The sequence below is a fragment of the Pogoniulus pusillus genome, chromosome 3 (genome assembly GCF_015220805.1).
Source record: "Pogoniulus pusillus isolate bPogPus1 chromosome 3, bPogPus1.pri, whole genome shotgun sequence".
Lineage (NCBI taxonomy): Eukaryota > Metazoa > Chordata > Aves > Piciformes > Lybiidae > Pogoniulus > Pogoniulus pusillus.
The window spans coordinates 49,223,763-49,244,775 of NC_087266.1; the positions used below are offsets into that span (position 1 = coordinate 49,223,763).

General features: G+C 43.5%; 2 protein-coding genes across 6 annotated transcripts in view; one reads left to right on the top strand and one right to left on the bottom strand.

Annotated features, from left to right (window-relative positions):
* The window catches only part of CAB39L (calcium binding protein 39 like), a 56,957-nt gene extending 55,105 nt beyond the window's left edge, over nucleotides 1–1,852 (bottom strand). Inside the window, exon 1 of the mRNA XM_064175972.1 lies at nucleotides 1,628–1,852. The gene's annotated coding sequence lies outside the window, so the exon portion shown is untranslated. The remainder of the gene's footprint in view (nucleotides 1–1,627) is intronic.
* On the top strand, nucleotides 1,158–20,285 carry SETDB2 (SET domain bifurcated histone lysine methyltransferase 2). 5 transcript variants are annotated; one of them, XM_064175886.1, is made up of 15 exons: nucleotides 1,158–1,177; nucleotides 2,666–3,016; nucleotides 4,876–4,998; nucleotides 7,203–7,259; nucleotides 7,982–8,078; nucleotides 9,067–9,633; nucleotides 10,955–11,074; nucleotides 12,350–12,529; nucleotides 12,918–13,142; nucleotides 14,180–14,252; nucleotides 14,842–14,950; nucleotides 15,686–16,017; nucleotides 17,098–17,186; nucleotides 19,044–19,190; nucleotides 19,366–20,285. In XM_064175886.1, exons 2-14 carry the CDS (start codon nucleotides 3,001–3,003, stop codon nucleotides 19,159–19,161), a joined length of 2,106 nt encoding a protein of 701 aa, XP_064031956.1. In that variant the 5' UTR covers nucleotides 1,158–1,177; nucleotides 2,666–3,000; the 3' UTR covers nucleotides 19,162–19,190; nucleotides 19,366–20,285. The 5 variants fall into 5 exon arrangements, with proteins under 5 accessions (XP_064031956.1, XP_064031932.1, XP_064031966.1 ...); XM_064175862.1 differs by lacking the exon at nucleotides 19,366–20,285 and having other exon boundaries at nucleotides 1,160–1,177; nucleotides 19,044–19,278; XM_064175896.1 differs by lacking the exon at nucleotides 19,366–20,285 and having other exon boundaries at nucleotides 1,162–1,177; nucleotides 12,350–12,519; nucleotides 12,914–13,142; nucleotides 19,044–19,278.
* Nucleotides 20,286–21,013: the final 728 nt, after the last annotated feature.

Here is a 21,013-nt window from a genome sequence, read left to right on the forward strand (position 1 = left end):
CAGCAGCTTGCTCAGAGCAAAAGAGCTGCCTCTCCTCAGTGCTGCAGGGTATCACCACTGACTGATTCTGAGAAAGCCCATCATCATAGTCAAAACCCCTGGTATTGTTGTTTCCATTTATTAGTGCTCAAAAGCCTCAAGCTCATTTGCTGGTCAGGACCATGAAGCCTATGCCAACATCACCACAAACCCCCAGTAAAACCATCACCTTGATCATTATCAGGCAAGCAGATCTATGGAGTCCTGTTATCTGACCATAATTATTTAACAACACTGGTTATGAGATTGCTGTATCATCTCCATTTCACTGATGGCTTAGCACAGTGTGTCAAAGTATGCAGGCAAATACAGAAGGATATTTAGACTGCACCTGAGAAAGGAAAACTATACAAGGAAGTAGTGTTTTAAAGTAATTTCTACTTAGTACAGTCATTACAATGCTGGACTCCATCTTCTCTGTATTTAACATAGTCCTCCCACCAAATCTGTAATTCCACATCTAACACTCATTATTCACTTGCACATGCACAGAGATCACCAATTCAGTAAAACTATTTTATCTGCCATCACCATCTATTTCAAGAACAAGCACTAATTTGAAAATAAAGAGGAAACAAAAGTATCTAATACATAAATTACTATTTTTATTGAGAGATTAGCAGTATTATGCATACCCTGTTCCCAGCACTGTTAGATGTCTCCGTCAGGCAGCACCTACAGGCCAATGAGTAGACTTCAAACAGGCAGAGATGTAGGCATGTATACAGAAACGTTAAAGGGTTTTATAAAGTACAAAGCAGATGCTGGGTATCACAATCTTCTGGAAGATCAAGGGTCCAACCAGTGCTCCAAGCCGTGTAAATGCAGCAATCCTCCATAGCTGAAGCCAATTCCTACTCTCTCTCCAAGTAAATAAATGTTTTCAATGGATTTCTTTTCACAACATTAGAAACAGTGACAATTATCTGAGCATACTACCTTTTATCTCCACCGTTTAAAGTGGTAGTAAAAAGTGACAAAGAAGTGATGCCAAGGCACACTCCCCACCTTTTACAGACTCTTTTCTGTCCCTCTTTTACATAACCATGACAGAGACGTTTGTGTAATTACACTGATGAAAAATTTTACTTCACAGGGTACAGCTGCAACCAGCCAACGGCAGAGGCCAGCAACGAAGGTAAACAACTCATTCAATTACCCAATATGTTAATCTTGCAGACTGAACTAAAAGCCCGAATGCCCCTCAATAACTTGCCTATTCTCCCCAGCTCCCCACCTCTGTGCTCAGCCCCACTGAGCTCAACGAGCTGCCAGGACCCCTTTACACAAGGTAACTTTCCAGCAAGGGCCGGGGGACTGCCTAGCCTCTACGCCACTTGTGCTAAGAGTGTGAGGAAGCACAACAGCCTGCCTCACTCCGTACCGAGCCCACACACACACACACACGCCGAGGTCTCCCTTACTACCATAGGCCAGCCAGGACGCACCAGCCCCAAAACAGCCGCCAGGCTATGCCGGCAGCCTAACACTGGCGCTAGCAGACCAGCAGCCTACCCAGGCCCTTGCTCCTTGCTTTCCCTGGCCAGGCGGTGCCGTGCGGCAACGGCGGCACCCCCACAGTACCCACTCTGTGTCGCCGTAACGAGCACCACCAGGGAGGCAGCGCCAGCCCCGGCACACTCCCGTTCGCCCTCTCTCTGCCCGCCAGCGAGGCGGACACGGCTCGCCTCCACCCAGGAGGCAGCGCCAGCCTCGGCACACTCCCGTTCGCCCTCTCTCTGCCCGCCAGCGAGGCGGACACGGCTCGCCTCCACCCAGGAGGCAGCGCCAGCCTCGGCACACTCCCGTTCGCCCTCTCTCTGCCCGCCAACGAGGCGGACGCGGCCGGCCCCTTTTCCCGCGGGCCACACCCGCCCCGCCCCCCTCTGCCGCAATCCCATTGGCCAGCCCTCTCTACCGGCACCCCGGCTGCAGCCAATAGTAACAAAGAAAAGCGTTGCGTCCTTTACGTGCGACCCGCCTCCGGCGCGCAGCCGTCGCGCCTGCCGCCCGGCCCCGGTTGCGCAAGCGCAGGAGCGGGCCCCTGGCGTGGCTGTGACTCGGAGGCTTCATCACCCAATCGTTCGAGGCCCGCTCACCCGCCGTGCCTGCCGGTTAGCCTGCGCCGCGGGGGCAGGCCGCGCTCGGTGCGCATGTGCTCTCGTCCCAGCCCGGCGGAGAGCGAGGCGTAGGACTGGCCTGGCTGGTGGCGGCGGGGCAGCGCCCCCTGGCGGCCAGAGGCCCCTGGCGGCCAGAGGCGCAGTGCGCGGTCGCAGCGGCGGTGGAGCGCGCTTTCTTGCGCAGGAGAGCGCGGCCCGGCCGGGCCGTGCGACGCCCACAGGTACCATTAAACGGAGGCGGGCTCAGGGGTGGAGGAGGAAGAGAGCGGCTGGTGGGAGCGTTGCTGGGGCCGCGCCGTCGTTCAGCAAAGTTCTGTGCGGGTTGCGGTAAATTAGGACGGGTGCGGAGTCGTGGGGGACCTGACAGCCGATGGAAGGGATCGGCCTGACCTCCCCCAGGTCTCAGCCCGTTGCTCTCTGCGCTCCGGGGAACGCGTACGTGAGGGAGTAGTGAGGAGTCTGTGCTATCTTTTGTCTGCATCGCACGGCTTTATTTTTTCTCTCAGTTTCCAGATAAGATGAGAGATGTTGGCTAGAGGTGGCTGGAAGGTGCTGGGCCGAGTAGTGTGCGAGTGTCCCAGAGCGAGGCCGGGGTGGTTCCTGACCCACGAGAGGCTCTTCCCCGCCGCTACAGGTGCACTTCATGTCCGTCGCTGGCGAGCGCTGTTGTAGCACTCCTGGCTTGAGTGGCCGCCCGGCTTGTGTCTGCAGCCCCCTCGCACCGGCCCTGCAGCGGTGCCGGAGGACAGGGAGAACAACGCACCATTGCCTACCTGAGCTGGCCTCGGCTCTAGCGATACCTCACAGAGTGTAACTACCCTCCAGAGAGCTGCCCCAGAGGATGGAAGAGAAAATAAGTAAGCTTAAAAAACATAAGAGTTTTGAACAGTCATTGGGCAAATCTTGGGAGAAACGTCTAAGCATCAACAGTTTTAATTTAACCTCTCAGTCAAATGAAAGGTCTGCAAAGGCTTTTCAGTTACAGCATAGAGAAGACTAAGTAGCAACCTGTAAGTAAGGTAGGTTTTGTCTCCGTGTCTTGAGTGGTGGTAGTCAGGAATTTGGTATTTTCATGTCATTGAAGAAGGCTGCCTTGTATCACTATAACGTTGTTACAGTGGAGATGGCTCATTTTATCTTGCCTTTGTTGAGAAGCAAATTCAGTAATATATTTTACCTAAAAATCCTATGTGATTTTTTCTGTGTAAATGAGCTTATTTCCAGTACTCCTGTACTGACAGCATTACATAATGTTTACAAAAGAGAGAAATGTAAGCCAGTAGGAAATGGAAATTATGTAGGAGCTGTTGAAAATGCTGGAAGATGTGGGTTCATCATCCTGAGGGATTCATATGTGAGGAATAATAAGAAATGACCTATGCAAAAAAAGCTCTTCCTTGCATGACGTATTTCATTTGAGTGTCTTTTAGCTAGGTCTGGATGAGACCTGGGATGCCCCCTGGAAAGATGATGGCAGTTTCTCGCTGTCATCAGTGTGCAGTGGTAGCTGCTGTAGTATTTGCTTGTATTAGATTTTGAAAAAACAATCTACAGCCTTTTTTAATTTGTCATCTCATGCCTTGCTTGACTTGGTCACTGCACCTCTTGCAATACTGTGGGACTGTTTGGAAGTGGAGAACTTTGCCAGCTCCAGGGAGGAGAGGATTGAAGGTACCCTGTGGATTTATGGAGAAAAGGGGGAACGTAGTCTATGGTTTTGGTACCACTTCTAGTGTGGAAATGATAACCAAAAGACAATAGTTGTGGCTTGCTTCTATAGTGTGTGTGTGTAAGATGTTAGCCAGCAGCACTACAGATCCTTTATAGCAAACACCCAGGTATTTTTCCTGGTAGTTGGCATTAGGAGCCCTGTCTCTGCTTATTCCTGTCCTCCTACCTGCGTTTCACGAGAGCAGCATTAACACTGTGGAGATTGGTGATGTGGGCATCTGTCTTCTTTGAAATAAGAATTGTGCTGTGGACTTCATATGCATTCTTTGCTTCTCCAGGCAAAACCAAGTTTTTGCTGCTAGAGTTTTGGGGCACTACAGCATGATAACTTGGGACACATTTCCAAGGTGAACGGGTAGTTTGATCACTGTGTGTAGTAGTATATGTTTTGTTTCCCTTTGGCTTGCACAAGATTATAACTGGTAACCCAGAAAGAAAAAACTCTGTTCTTTCACTCATCCTCTGAAGTCATCTATCCAGCAGTGCTATGCAGACTTAGTAACTGTATTGAAATAACCTGAAATGAAGTGAGAAGTCAGGAGAGCAACTTTAGTGGGGGAACTTCCTACTGGAATTTTGGAATGTATATTTTAAAATATAGATATTAAATATATTTCTTGATATTTTGTATTTGTGATACAGTTTGCAAAGTATTTTTTTCTGATGGAACTTTGATCTCTTCACATTTCTATTTTTGTATTTGTGATACAGCAAAGGCATTTTTTTCTGATGGAACTTTGATCTCTTCACATTTCTATTTTTGTATTTGTGATACAGCAAAGGCATTTTTTTCTGATGGAACTTTGATCTCTTCACGTTTCTATTTTTTTTAAATCTTTGATTATAAAAGTTTATTACATGATGTTGAATGCACCAAATCAGTGGTTTCACAGCACTGCTTTTTCAAAAGGTCAGCTAGGAGCTACCTGTGGTTTTAGACTCCTTGGAAGCTGTACAGACTTGTAAACAGAAGTTTCTATTGTAGGTGATTTGAAGACGTTCTGGACAAAGCTGGGAGGCAGAAGAGTGGACCTCATATTTGACCAGGTGCAAAATGTGCTGCTGTTCCTAAAGCAAAAGATCAAGAATGGAACTGCCACAGACCAAGGTTTGAAATCCATATAATGGTTATGCTGGACTGCAAGGGAACTGTGGCTTACTTTGTGTAGGGCTATCTGATATCTGCCATAACTCAGGTATCTCTGAGTTTGAATTACTTAGTAGTTGGCATTTATAAGCACTTTAAAAAATATAACTGCTATAAAAGATAGAAACTCTAAAATTGGTCTTCAAAAAGACTAATAATTTTGGGTGTGTTCTGCCATTTTCTCATTTTCCCTGTGTACTTTTTCAAACAATGTGTCTCTTAAGCAGAGGAAACCAAAATGTTTGTTCTTAAGAAGTAATGAAATATCTGCAGTGCCTTGCATTTAGTTTTATCATCAGATGTTTTAGCCTTTCAGGCTCATCTCAGTTTGGGGGTGGGATTGTAATCATGTAAGTAGTATTTAATGTTGAAGACTATTATAAATTGAAGCATTAGGATAAAAAAATGAGTAAGAAAGTTTTCTATGTTTAGATCAAAATATGAAGTATGGCAAGACTGGAGCAGTACTTGGGTTTCTTTTTATTGGTTTATTTAATTCAGAAAATGTTGCAAAACTAAGTCTCCCATGTAAATGTAATCTATTTTACTGCCTCTTTTGGTGCAAGAAAATGTACAGGAGTAGAAGATACTTTGAAACTGTTATAGCCATACCCACTGCATTGTACTAATTGCTGTAAATTACAGCATCACAGGATGTTAGGGGTTGGAAGGGACCCCAGGAGATCATTGAGTCCAACCCCCCTGCCAGATCACAGAGGAACACATCCAGACAGGCCTTCAAAGCCTCCATAGAAGGAGAATCCATAACCTCTCTGGGGAGCCTGTTCCAGTGCTCGGTGACCCTTACAGTAAAGAAGCTCCCCCTTGTGTTGAGGTGGAACCTCTTTTGCTGCAACTTACACCCGTTGCTCCTTGTCCTATCACAGGGAGCATGAGAAGAGCCTGTCCCCCTCCTGGCCAGCCCTGAGATACTTATAAACATTTATCAAATCCCCTTTAAGTCTTCTCTTCTCCAGACTAAAAAGTCCCAGGTCTCTCAGCCTCTCCTCACAAGCCATGCCCTCCAGTCCCTTAATCATCCTCATAGGCCTCTGCTGGACCCTCTCCCTGTGCCTCTTAAGCTGGGGAGCCCAAAACTGAGCACAGTTTTCAAGATGGGGTCTCAAAAGGGCAGAGCAGAGGGGGAGGAGAGTCTCCCTTGATCTGCTGGGCACACTCTTCCTAATACACCCCAGGACCCCATTGGCCTTCTTGGCCACAAGGGCACATTGCTGTTGGTAGGATTTTTTTGTTGTGTTCCTTAGCTCTGACATCTTGATTTTTTTATGACAAAATATTACACCAGTGCATAGATAGAAGTTGAACTTGAATGTCCAGATGACACAGTGACATAGTTAAATTTGGATTTTTCTGTGCTTTGCCCTATAAAAATGTTGAACCAAAGCATCCACATGGATTTTGTTGACATTTGTGTCTCACCTTGCAATGTTTCAGCCATTAGAATGCGCTGCCCTGGGAGGTGATTGAGTCATTGACCCTGGATGTGTTTAAAAGTAGTTTGAATGTGGTGTTTAGGGATATGATTTGGGGTGAACCTTATAGAGTAGGGATATTGGTTTGACTTAGTGATCCTGAAAGTGTTTTCCAACCTGAATGTTTCAGTGATCCTGTGGTTTGTTGCGTGGGGTAAGAAGTCAAGACTTCTTTCCCCGTGCAAGGTTGGTCTCTATATTCATACTCTCTGAAGGCCATTTCTACCAGTAGTGGTAGCATTAGTTTGGTCTGCCAAGATCCAGCCCTTCTTAGCTGGAAGATGACTAATCTGAGGACAAAGTAAAGAAAGAAATTGACATTAGATTGTGTCTGTGTATCACTGTCCTTGGAGGCTGCTGACCTTTGTGTGTTTGGACACATTCCACCAGCTTTCCAAAAAAATGGAGGCTACTCAATGCCAATTCATAAATACTAACAAGAGTTGTAATTTTATAGTAGTTTGTAGTGTATGAAGGACTGTGTTGCAGTCCTTTATACTGCAGATGGTTTCCAGTAGTTTCAGTCTTGCAGTGCTCAAGATTAGCGTGCCAAGGACACAAGCATCTCTGGAGGACTTGCACTTTGTTTTCCCTTTTATTTGTTGTTGTCATTTTATTTATCGTTGTCTCTGTTAAATTACACTTTATGTCTGGTTTAATTTTTTTGCATAGAATGCTGGCAGGCCTGGGCACTGGTGAATGAAGCTAATCTAGGTGATCTCTTAAATGGTATGTGCATTTCAATTCTATTTATTTGACATATAGATGATATTTGTCATGTTTTACTCACCAGGAGCTTATTTCCTTTCACTGACATCAAGAAAATAAATCTAAGAAACCTGTTAGCATTACAAAGGAAAAAAGCTTCTTTGTTAGTTCCCTCAGGTACTGGCTCACACCAGGGGAACAGAGTTCACACTAGTAAGAAGAGTTGTCCTGAGCATGGCTCCACTAGGCATAATGCCTTCACATCATTTTACCTCAAATAATAAAGAGAAATTTGTGTGTTTCATATGCTTGTTGTCTCTGTGCACACAGAAGATTTTCATGTGCAGGTCACCTGGTGGTCTGTGAAAATGGTAAACTTGCGTAATGTGTTTCTGTATTGTCAGGTTTGTCAATGCACACCTAAATTACCTCCTTTGGGGAAAGGAGAGAGAGGAGGCACTGGAGCAAAAGTGCAAGTGCATGTGTGTTATGTGTCAGCTAGTCACTGACACCTCTATTCAAGCACCTGGCTTTTGTGTAAGCTGTAAAAAGTAGCTTCCTTTTTTAGTAGGCATTTGCCAGCATGCTCTTTGTTAACTGCAGTTCATAGCAGCTCACTGGTCTTAATGTATTTTGGAAGTTACCTTTTTAGTAACTAAAGTTCCATTGCAAGTTAAATCATGGGTTGTAAGAAAAAAACACCTTTTCTTATGTTGGGTTTTTTGTTTTGTTTTGTTTTTCAGTAAGTGATATGTTCGATGGAGATGACATCCAGGAAACCAAATCCAAGTTACAGCATCTTACAGATGACAACGCTGCAAACTCTGAAGCTTCTGACAGGTCAGTGCATCTAAAGAGTATTCCAGTTCTTCATTTGACACATTCTTCAATGCATTTGAGAGAGATTTTAGTATCTGTATTGTATTTATAAGTTCAACATTTTAAACTCAGATTGAATCCTCACAGTTTTTAGAAGGAGTAATACTTGATCTGCATGGTTTACTCTGTGAGAACGTTGCAAAATACAACAGGTTATTAGATGGTGAATAAATACCCATGAGGATTAGCAGGGCTAGGGATTTCCAAATTTTTAGTTTAGTTCTTGGGCTTTCACAGACTGCAGATTGTCAGGCACATGACTTAGTTTCTTGGAACTGTAGAATCATTTTGGTTGAAGACTTTGAAGGTCGTCGAGTCCAGCAGTTAGCCTAACATCACCATGGCTGTTAAACACTTTTCAAAGCACCATGTCCACATGTTTCTTGAACGCCTCCAGGGTTGGTGACTCCACCACTTCCCTGGTCAGCCTATTCCAATCCCTGACAACTCTTTCAGGAAAGCATTTTTTCCTAATATCCAACCTAAACCTCCCTGGCATTGTTTCAGACCATTTCTTCTTGTTCTATCACCTGATACTATGTAGAAGAGAACAATTTCCACTTCACTACAGCCTCCCTTCAGGTAGTTGCAATGAGGTCGGACCTCAGCCTCCTTCTCTCCAGACCAAACAATCCCAGGTGCCTCAGCCACTCCTCCTTTCTGTGTTTTAACTATATAAATTCCTTTGGGGAAGAATCTGTTGCCTTTTTAATTGTCTGGTTTGATGCCACTGAATGTCTTTATATGATACTAGAACAGCAACACTAAATATTCTTAACATGGTGTTAGGACAGTAACACATGTAAACAGTGAAACCCTTGGCCTTCTAGCAATGGACTGTTTCTTTCCTGACCTAGTAATACTGAACCACTAAAAACCTGAGTACTTTACTGGTTGTCTAAGATGTTGCTTTCATTTTTATTTACTTACTTTTTTTCAATCTAAATAGTGAAAAGGAGGAGATGGCAAAAACAGGTTCAAGGAATAAGGAAGAGTCTAGGAAAATTCAAGATTCACCTTTAAACCTGACGTATCAGAACCACCAGTGCTCTAGTGCTTGCCTTGCCAACAGAGCAGTGGGCTCCTTCAAGGGTGAAAATCCTCTTAATATACCAATCCTGTTCCACTTTGAAAGACGCCATGCAAAAGCAGACTGCCTTTCTAAGTCGCTGGATGTGACCTATAAAGCTCCTTGTGGCCGAAGTCTGAGGAGCTTTCAAGATGTGCAGAATTACTTGTTTGAAACAGAGTGCAATTTTCTGTTTGTCGATCACTTCTCTTTCAACACCTATGTGCTGTTGAGCAGGAACATCATCAGTCCCAAACCCCTTGTGTTTGATGTTGATATTAGCAACGGGGCTGAGATTGTGCCTATTTCCTTCTCTAATGATCTTGACTGTGCAAGATTACCTTATTTCAAATACCGAAGGGCGTCGTGGCCACGTGGATATTACCTCAACAATTTCTCCAGCACGTTTGTTGATTCATGTGACTGCACAGATGGCTGCATTGACAGGTAGGCAGATAAATCTAATCCCAGAGGAGATGATGCATGGTGCCTCAATAGCGGGGAGGTGGTGTCAGCAATGAAGGTGCACGGTACCAAGCAGTGCCAGGTAACAACAGACCAATGCTACTGGAACATCTGTTACCATGCCATACTCTCTGTTGACTGACACTACTCTTTCTTCTCCAGAGCTTGGGTCTTCCTACGTGTTGTAGGGAAGGAAATGACCGACAGGTGCATTATTGTGTTCCTTTCCTTTTCTTCCCAGTTTAGCAGTGCTTTTCCTCCAGGTGGAGCTGGCTAGTAGATCACTCCGTTTCGGAAAAGGAGTGGGGAAGGAACAGTCTTGTGCCAGCAGAAAAAGGGTTTATTGGCAGGCAGGGGTCAGATCATTTGGAACTCAGAAAGTTACAGAGCGCAACCTCTATATTCTGTGCTTCCTCTTGTCAAAACCCAGTGGCCACAGAACGTGTTTATGATCTGAACAGTTCAAATGATGTAGCTCTTAGTGTTGTTTTCTAAAACCCAGTACCTCTGGGCTGCATGTTGGTTTGTGGGAATCTGCCACAGTTAACATACAAGAGTCTGGTGACAATTTTGTCCACCTTTTTGGAAGGGTGTTTGTCTTTTGCCTGATCTCTGCCTTCAGGTGTCATCTGCTGCTGCATCTATTTTACACTTTTTATAGCTAGAGCAGTCATGCTGATGTGCAGTATAATTGCCCATGACCTAATGAAAGCTTGAAATTACAGCCTAGGGTAATGAAGCTTCAACAATTTAATTTGCTTAAATTCAGCTGAGCCATGGGGACCAGGAAGTACATAGCATGCTGGTTTTTTGAACTGAGCTGTCCCATGAGTCAGGATGCTTTTGATGTGTGCATTTCAAGTTTGTGCAAATGCTATGGGGTTTGGAGCTCTGATGACATAAGATGCTGAATGCCAGCATTATTGATTGAGTTTTCTACTCCACTGCATAAAATTCTTCACTTTCTGGGACTAGTATTGGCTAGCTAGCCAAGATACCGTGCCAGAATGGATGGTTGTCATTAATTTATTCAATCTATTTGACAGTTCCTGTTTATAGTAAATCTCTGTTGTACTTCAGCCATTTGTATCTACATTTTAAGGAGCTTGACAGAAGAATGGGGTTGGGATGGAAAGGTCATGATTATTAAAAAGGGCACAACAAGGTGAGTAAAAGGTGTGTGAGAGTAGTATTGGTGGAGATGTGTGTGTATAGTCATCAAGTACATTTTAAATTACCTAGATTTATGTTTGATGTGCGCCATCCCAAATGCATTCTGAGATGTTTAACTGTTACTTTTTAGGTCAAAATGTGCGTGCCTGCAGCTAACTGCAAGAGGCCATAGTAAAATTTCTCCACTTCCAAGTAGTAAAACATCCCACGGATACAGTTATAAAAGACTGGAGAGACCTGTGCCTAGTGGGTAAGAAAGCCTAAGCTATTAACTGTTGCTTTATTTGTATGCTCTTATTTTACTTCTGTAGTGTTAAGTGCTACAGGCCTAAAACCCCCACAGTTTCTGGGTTACTGAAACCTTCCCTTTTTGTCACAATTTCACTGTCAGGGCAGTATGATAAAACGTAACAGATGTGGCTTGAGGAATAGGAGGAAAAACATGCTCTTGTACTGCAGCTTGTTTCAAGGTCCAGGAACAGTGTGAAGAGTAACATAGTGTTAGTTGATCCAGGAGCTCTGGCTGTATCTGGCCCATATGCTCATTCCTTCTGGCATGGCAAAGGAAGAAGGGGGTGGGGAAAGAAGCCTGCCACAAGGGAAGGAGGACTATCATAAGACCATCACAGCACACATCAACCAGAGAAGTGGGTATCAGTAGCCATGCTTGAGTTTAGCCCTATATGTTGTCCCCTGATTTTCTCTTTAGGACCAGAATCCCAAACAAATATCTACCAGCTGCTGTTGCCAGATGTGGTGATGTGTGATTCATCTAAGAATCTCCAAAGCCATCCTACTGCTGCAAGTGTGCCCTTTCCCTTTTTCCTTTCCCATGGATTATTCACAGTATTCACACAGTATCACCAAGGTTGGAAGAGACCTCATAGATCATCAAGTCCAACCCTTTACCACAGAGCTCAAGGCTAGACCATGGCACCAGTTAATTAACACGTGGCCTAGGGAAGGTGCCAATAACCTTCAGATGGTTAGGAGAGGAATTGTGCAAGGTAGCTCTCCACAGTAGCCAGGGGCTGAACTCACAGATTTTAGGAGCCTCTTTCAGTCCCTTGTTGCTGTATGATGTTAGTGTGAAGAGTTAAAGCTGCTGATGAACCCAGAAGCAAATGTGGGGGTTAAAAAAGGCACAGTTGTGAGTTCTTGTAGAAATACTTTTGTTAAATCTAGAACTCATGACAGCTGTAATGAGGGGCAGGCAGGTTGTCTTTGCTAAAATCCGTTCCAGCATAGAATGTGGTACTTACATGGATTTCTGCATCTCTTTGGTTTACTCACGTAAAATACAAAGCTAGCATTTATATTTTCTTGTCTAAATATACCAAAATCTGGCTGACAGACTCTTAAAATTGATAAGTCAGCAATCAAGAACATCACGAGCCTCAGAGCTAGAGTCATTATCTCTTTCAGTCATCTGCTTTATTATGCTCTGGGAGGAAATTAATAATAGCAACTTCATTTTGGTAATGCATTCTGTTATACTGTGTTTTGTTTTGCTGCTTCTTGGCAGAATTTATGAATGCAGTGTGTTGTGCAGCTGTGACAAGCTGATGTGCCAGAACAGAGTGGTGCAGCATGGCATTCAAGTCAGGTTGCAAGTATTCAACACGGAGAAGAAAGGCTGGGGTGTCCGATGCCTAGATGATATCGACAAGGGGACGTTTGTTTGTACTTACTCAGGTAACATAAGGTGAAGTTGTGTAGTGTAATTCTCCCTCTCCTGTGGCTTGTGCCCTGGATTATTTTGTTTTAAGAACCAGTAAAATGCAAGTTTGGAAAAGAGGTGAGTCAGTCTAATCTTAAACTTGCAAGATGATCAAGCAGACAGAGAACCTTGAAGAACTCTGCAGCGTGATGGTGACAGATGGACTTTGCCCCAGAATATTTTGATTGTTTTTCTCTGTCTGTCAGTTTTTCCCACACAAATTTGTGCATCCTGTGCTGGGGCTAGTTTTCCTTCAGTATAAATGAATTCTTATTTTGTCTTTCCAAATAACGTTCTTGTGTTTTTTTAAATGTAAGTGGGTATGATCCATCTTAGAGAACAAACAAAATTATTTTCCTTTTCTTCCAGGCAGATTAATGAGCAAAGCTGAAATTCAAGTGCTGGGAGATCCTGGTCAAAAGCTGAAAGAGAAGCGTGTTGTGAATGACAGAGGCCATGGCTATTCTTCCAAAAGAAGGAAATTTGACACTGATCTTTCAGACTCTCTAACTGAACTAGTGCAGAGTGGCAAAAGTGACATTCTTGAGGAGGAGGAATCTGTGTTTCAAATAGTGGATAACAAAAATAAATCAATTCTGTAAGTGTGCCGAAGCAAATTTAAACCTAACAAAGTCAATGTCATGCTGTAGTTCTTTCAAAAGGCAGTTGGAAGCTTATTCACTTAAACTTTATTCTTTGCTGTGCCATGCTATTTTGTAAATGTTTCATACTAGGCATAAGAGATTGCAAATTCTTGCTCATTGCATAGCAGAAAACTGTGGTGGATCTTTGACCAGCACCATGAAATAGCAAATGGCAACTTTTTGAAACACCTGCTAGTATATTCTCACTTGCATTTAAGTATCTTGTAAACCTCATTTTGTAATTTACATCATTACTGGCAATCAGCTAGATTTTACTTTTCCTAAATGTTGTTGCTAATGATTCCAAGGGAAGCTCAGTCTGCACTGCTACCTTAAGTCTTGTAAATGTCCTTTCCTGAGAATGAACCTGATTGCTTGTTGGCTGTATCAAAAAAGTGACAAAACCCCCTGTTAGTCTGCCTCAAGAAATGACAATCCAGCTGAACTGAGAAACCTTTGAGAGTACTTTAGTATGCTAAGCATGATAATGTCATTCACCCAACCAGGTTGCCTTTATAAGGACAGATTAATAGTATCACAACTTCTTGTGGCTGCTGCACCTTTTGAATTTACAGAGGGCCTTAAATCTTAAAGCCTTGAAGAGTAGCAGTTGTCGCTGCTGTCCATAGCACAGTGGTTCTTTGTGTCAAGACACGTATAAATGTTGGGCACTTTAAGGGCTGTAGGGTTGTTGCTTATTGCTAGACATTGTACAGATGATTAGTTTCAGAACTGTTTTTTTCTACTGCACTCAGACATAATCCAAATGAATATGATTTTAGATGTTTTAAATGTATATGCCACATACTGTTTTCTGGCCTTCCTGAACCTTCTCATGTGAAGGATTGAGATTTACTTCAGCTTTTTCCATTTCTGCTATATGGCATAGTCTGTTATTTATGAACTAGACATTTTTAAAGACATGTGTGTTGTGAGAGTTACTTATAGGTCTTTTTGTCTTTCATAATTTCCTTTTGACCTTTCTGTACAGAATTCATCCGAGAAATTTAACTATCACAACCACAAGAAGGTCTGGAACTTTTTGTGACCACCAGCTAAAAAGGGTAATAATAATAAGTGGCTTTAAAATAATAATTTTTCCCTGATTTGGATGTATCTGGTGATTTTAACCTTTTTAACTTACATATTTAAGTAGTTACAATGATCTTCATAAGATTGTGTCACACTGAGCTGAGCTGGCATGCTGGAAGCCATACACACCCCATCCTTTCTTCATTATCAATCTTGCAACATGTTCCTTGTGACCAGCACTAACTGCTTTTACAGTGTTCCCCATCTCCACCCTTCACTTACACTCTGGCCTTGAGAATCAGAAGAAATTTTTCTTCTCCTTCATCTCTAACTGCAGGCTTAGGGAGCCAGAGTGATAATGTTTTTGTGATAACATAGGGAGAGAAGAAAATCTCAGAGCTCCTTCTGGGTTTGTCTGAAGAATAATTTGAAAGTAAGGTAAATGTTGTATTTCAGTAAATGTATGGACTTCTGAACCTCAGCCACAGCCACACATTGCAGTAGGTCTGAAAATTCAACTCTGGAGTCCCAAAAGCCACTTTCTGTCCTGTGTTGACCCAGAGTTATGTACAGCAACAGTACATCACAGCCTTTTCATTATCTTTTTTTTTCTGTTTGAAGGAAATTGATGCACTGGTGCACAGTGCCAGCTCAGATGAAGATAATAGTTCTCAGATTCATCAATCAAGCAAAGCAAAACTAACCAGTGGAACAAAGAAAGGAAAAGAAAGTAGGTTTGCAGAGCTGTAAATACTGCACTCAGTACAATTATGTCCCATCAAGTGTGGTAGAATTGAAATGTAGAAATTGATCTTTAAGTGTGAGCAGGCCTATTCTCAGAACAAAATGTTGCTTACATAATGCTTAAGATGTCTTAAGAGAGATCAGCAGAACAGACAGTATTGCTGCTCTGAATAGTACAGTGTGCTAACTAGCACAGGGCATGTTTTTGTCTGCAGAGTTCATCTTGGGACATGCTTGGACAGTCCTGGGAACAGCTTCTCAAGTAGCAGGCAGCTGTAGCAAAGTCAGGTGTGCAAATCTTCCTGTGTCACACCCAGTACACGTTCCAGTCAACAAAAACTGAACAGGATATAAAGCAGGGGTGGAAGGACCTCAGGCTGGAGAGGCAGCATGAAACTGATGCTATTGGCATGTGCGTCTTGTTTCTAAGTGTGTGATTCAAGAATTAATGTGGAAAACAGTGGTAAAAAGCTATATGGAAGAAATAAATCTGTTGTGGGATTTTAGAAGACAGTCTCTCAGTAGACTTGAGCAAATGTTTTAGGCATCACAGCAGGCCATTTGTAGGAGGATTGAGAAAGCCCTGGGAAAGGGCAGTTGTGTTACAGACTGTAACAAAAATCTACGTTTTGGAGAACAAAGAGTGGGTGGTTTAGAGCCAGACAAAGGGAATGCTTTGACCTTAAACTGGTGTTGAAAAATAACTTGTATGCATTGACAGAATCTGCTCAGCAGCAGAAGGAAGAACGTCTGATGGGAACTGGAAGAACTGAGTCTGCTAATGTGGACAAAGCAGAATGCAAAAGAAAGAGCCTGTCTCTGCATAGTGTTGATTGTGGCGAATCAGGCATGCTGGATGACACAGGTGTTGTGAAGCCATCCAAACATGTACCACTAAAAACTGACTGCAAAGAGGAAAACCACAGGCAGTCAAAACACAGGACAATTTGTGAGGAGTCTGGTAAGGACAGGATGTCTCAGGAGAAAGCTAACATGGAAAATGGTTATGTACTGGATGCCACAAAAGAAGGAAACGTGGGTCGTTTTCTTAATGTAAGTAAAAAGTTGTGTTCTCTTGGTTGTCTTAGCTTAAATAAAAACATAGAAAGCTTTTGTACCAACCCCATGGATGCAGGAGGCACACAACAAGGCAGGGTATGTGCTGCTTCCTGCACTCCAAGTGATGGAACAGCAGGTCGGGTCATGTCCGCTGTAGTGCCTCCATGAGGTGATGTGCCCTACATACTACATGTAGTTTTTGGCACCCCCGGGGTTCTTAAGCTAAATACTCTCCAGTAATGGGAGAGAACTTTGTCCTGAATCTTTGAACAGCCTTTTTAGGGGTGCAGGAAGCAAATGCCACATTTAGTTCAATTGCAAGCCTTCTCTCAGTCTCGTTTTTCGTTCACCAACCATTGTAAATTCTAGCTTGTCCTTATTTGGGATAAGTGTTCTGTACTGCATACAGATGTCCTAAATAATTCTTCATTTGGACTTGCCAAGAAATAGCAGTGAGATACCAAGTATCTCCAGCTAAGACAAATGTTTTGTAGACAAAACTGCATGTGCTTTGCAAGGAACTTATTTCTCTTAGTTAGCTAAAATATGTGTTTTAAATCAAAATTCTTGCGTATGTTTAAGGTGCTCTTTACTGCAGAGGTAATGCAGCATTAGTAAGATTAGTAGTGCATCTTCTGCATCAGTGACCATACCTGTATTCCTCTGGGCACCTGAATGAGCCTTCATATCTCGTATCTCTTTGCCAACACACAAGATCATTTTATCTGTACTTCTTAGCACTGCTGCCCTGGCTGACAGCAAGGTATATCTGTCACTTACAAATTATTTGTGGTGTATCCTGAATCAAAGACCAGTTCTCACCATAAATTTCTGGAGGACAGCTTATTAAAAGAGCTTGGTTTTCCTAGGCAACGTGACTTTCATAATATAATGGAAGTAATGCTGTGGAAAAGACAGAGTTACTGCAGACATGTCAGTGGCACTGAGTATTAGCCCACCATGTGGGCTGGAGAAGGAAGAAAACTAGCAGTGAGAGATACCTGACACCAAATGGGTTGTTCAGCCAGTGATGAGGTGTTTCACCTTTTCTAAGTCAAATACTCTGTTTTACAGCACAGCTGTTGCCCGAATCTCTTCGCACAGAGCGTCTTTGTAGAGACTCACGACAGAAGTTTCCCATGGGTGGCATTCTTCACAAACAGGTGGAGTTTTGGAATGCTAGTGTTCTTCTCTCAGGGCACTAGGAAAAAAGGCAGTTCTTAGTTACTGAGAAATAATGTGAAGGAGGGGCAGATGCTTAGATTATGCAGCCATAAAATGACCTTCTCATTGGTGACTTCATTGTGCACTAAGACTGAAGGAATACAGCTGTTGATTGCCACTAATGAGTTTTAGTTCAGTTTTGCACTGAAATGTAAAGTGGAAAAGCTTAATTCTAATGCACCCATTTGAGTGATAATCTTCAGTGGAAAAGCAGGCTTAACCCAGCATAGTCATTCTGAAAGCAGAGATTCACTGTTCCCAGTGCTGTGTCTGGGTCCCATAGGGCAGGGGTGCATCCTACAGGGCCTTAAGGATGAGAGACTTTGTGAGCCAAACTGGCTCCAGGCCTTCTCACAGCTACTGGGAGAAGCAGGAATTTATGTAGCCCAATGTGTTCTGGGGAGGTAGCACTAAGATACTACAAGGTTATAAACTCGCTCTGAAAGCAAAAGACACAGGTCTGCCATTAGTGGATGGCAGAAAGGGAGATACAGAGAGCTGTGCCAGTGAGACAAAAGAAGGCAGCAGCTCTTCCTGAGAAAGGAACAACAGACTCTATAAATGAAGCTAACTGATGCCTGTGATGCCAGGACTACTAGCTGAAAACTTACTGTAGAGAGGAGGGAGTATTTTCCAAAGTGACCCCAGGGAACACCAGTCCTCTGTGGAACCTTGCATAGGGTTGTGAAGTCCACACTGACACAGATACTGTGGATGGCACTGTGAGAATGGCTTCCAACAACTTCTGAAATACATCAGAAAAGTTGTTTTAGCTGGTCTTTCGTGTTCAAGTCCTCTGCAAAGAAGCATGTAGTGTAGATTGAGGCCAGTGGAGGGAGGTGATAGTGATCAGCAGAAGATATCTGGGGAGGAAGGAATATTCCTCTGGATGGCCCTGTTGTGTTCTGGCAATCACCTTTCAACAGCTTCTCTGCATTAAGAACTGTCTCTAGACCATCCAGTTTAGTTGTGTATTTTCCGTGAAATTGCCCACTCAACTTTTCACTTGTTCCACATTTCTGGCTTCCAGAACATCCTAAGGCAGCAAGTCCAATTGCAATTCTGTGCTGTTTGAAGAGTTCTCATTTTGTTCTCAGTGTGCTGTGTGGTGATCCATTGGATGTCCTTTAATGTCATATCCAGTGAGAGATACCATACAATTACCTCTTTGTACTCAGATTCTATTGAATTTTCCCTCAGTTGTCCCTCAGCATCTTAGTCTCCAGTACTTAAATTGACACTTTGAGTAATGAATTTCCTATACCTTAGACATTTCTCTCTTGCATATCGTCAGAGAAGCTCATTCATGAGGAGCCTGTGTTTAGTTCTGAGTCGTAAGCTTTGTGCACATAGTGCACATCTTGTCACATCAAACATGAGTCTTCATCAGCAGTGCATCTAGAGATATGTTCCAACCTCAGTGATGCACTGTACATAATAAAAATCAACAGAATTGGATGTGTTCTCATTTAGTTGTATTTACTCAAGTGTTTTCTCTTTTTTGTTTGTTGATGTTTTACTTTTGTTTCCTAGATTTAGCCTCAGAATTGGAGCAAGTTGGTTTAGATTCAGACCGCTTCACATTGCTCAGTATTTTTTAGTCTGAGGTGAGGGTATTTGCACTCTCCATAGCTCTGGTAGGCAAAGCAGCATATGTGTGCCAGAGACACTTGACTCTCTCCCAACAACATGCCCCTAAGGTTTTGGGGTTTGTATGTGAGCAGCTGGTGACCAGTTGTAAGCACAGCAGTCTTTCCCATAGTTCAAAGAAGCTGACTGAGTGTTTTGTTCCTTAGGCACGTGAAAGCTGGAACCGAACTCACGTGGGATTATGGTTATGAAGCTGGAAGCATGCCAGGGACAGAGATTGCCTGCCATTGTGGAGTTCAGAAGTGTAGGAAAAAAACGTTGTAGGCAGAGCTTTCCTACCATCAACGTGTCATGTGAGTGGAGATGTATATGCTGAACAGTGAACAGTGGTGCTAACTGCATTAAACCAAAATGTCACTTTTATACTTTACAGAAGTGCAACTGTTTGTCTCAATACCTGTTTTTATAACAAAAATGTTTCCTAGGTAATTTCTGTGCCTCCTAGTTTTACCCTTCCTTCATTTTCAGGGCACACGGAGAGAATTCATACGCAGGATTGACATGAGTGATACCAGAGCACTAGTTAATTGATGTTTCCTGTGTCCTGCCATAGTGCTGAGTTAACTCAGTCTTCTGAAAACCATTATGAATGCAAGTCTGCCTGTTTCGGGGCCTAGCAAGTATTAAAATACACCTAAGCCTGATAGATCCAGTGGGACAGGTCATCTTGAAAAGAGGTGAGATTAACTGGAACACCGTTGCAGAGCTGTGTTCATGCTGTAGAGTAAGCCATGCAAGTCCCACTGCTGCGGGAGAGGAATGACTGGAATTTTGGGTTGCATTCCTCATCATGTTTGTGATGCAAAAAGAAGTCCCTGAGAAATTGTGTGCCTCAGTTTAGTGCCATATGGTACAGTGTGGGACTAGTGGACCACAGAAGTCCTTGCCACGTGATTTGGTAGGAGACAAGCTACATTAGGTGACACAAAATCTCAGAAGCATTCAGGCTGGAAAAGACCCTTAGGAGCACAAGTGTAGCAGGTGGCTCTGAAATGGAGCAAGGGATGGGTGTTCAGGTGTGCAGCTTTTGAATATGTTGGAGCCTTGTGCAAAGAAGGTCATGTTGCAGACAGGCAATTTAGACTGCTTGAAGAGCTACTACCACAAAATAGCGAAAGTGGGTTTCTGGAAGTAAGATGTTGTCAAAGTGAGACTTGAATGGTTCACTGTTACTGCAGAGGATACAAGAGAATGGTAGAGTTGTTTAGGCTGGAAAAGACCTTTATGGTCATTGAGTCCAACCATTAACCTAATACTACCATGTCTGCTGCCAAACCATATCTCTGATCACCTTGTCTTTTAAATTCCACTAGGGATTAATTAGCCACTTCCCTGCAATAATGATTCAAGGTTGAGCAATACAAAATCCAGTGCACTACAATACAAAGTTATCATAGAATCAACCAGGTTGGAAGAGACCCCTAAGATCATGCAGTCCAGCCTATCACCCAGCCCTGTCTGATCAACTAGACCATGGCACTAAGTGCCTCATCCAGAGAAGAGGAACTTCCTCTTAAGAGGTTGGAAGTGACCTCAAAGATCACCTACTTCCAACCCCCTGCCCTAGGCAGGGACACATCTCACTAGAACAGGTCCCTTAAGGCCTCATTCAACCTAGCTTTGAACACCTCCAGGGAGGGAGCATCCACAACCTCCTTGGGCAGCCTGTTCCTGTGTTTCACCACCCTCACTGTAAAGAACTTCTTCCTAATACCTAGTTTAAATCTCCCCTCTGCCAGTTTAATCCCATTTACTCCTCATCCTGTCATTACAAGACCTTGTAAATGAGAGTTCTTGGAATTCTGCAGAGCAGTTTGGAAAAGAGGCAGGGTGTCCACGCGCTTGCTCCGTGGGTCTCCTGGGCTCGTCTTGCTCTTCTGGTGGTCGTTGGGATGAAGGCAGGCGTCCTCCTCTTTTACCTTTAGAGTGCCACATGCATCCTTGTTACTCATTGTGTCACGACAGTGTTTGTGGTTAGCAGCAAAAAGCGGTTAGATGCAGATACGTGGTTGCTCGTCCTGCTGGCTGCCCTCCTAGTACAGCCTTATGTTCTTGTTTCGACACGAATCCTACCCTTTCTCAGTGGGGCGTGCAAGAAATGAACGGCGGCAATGGG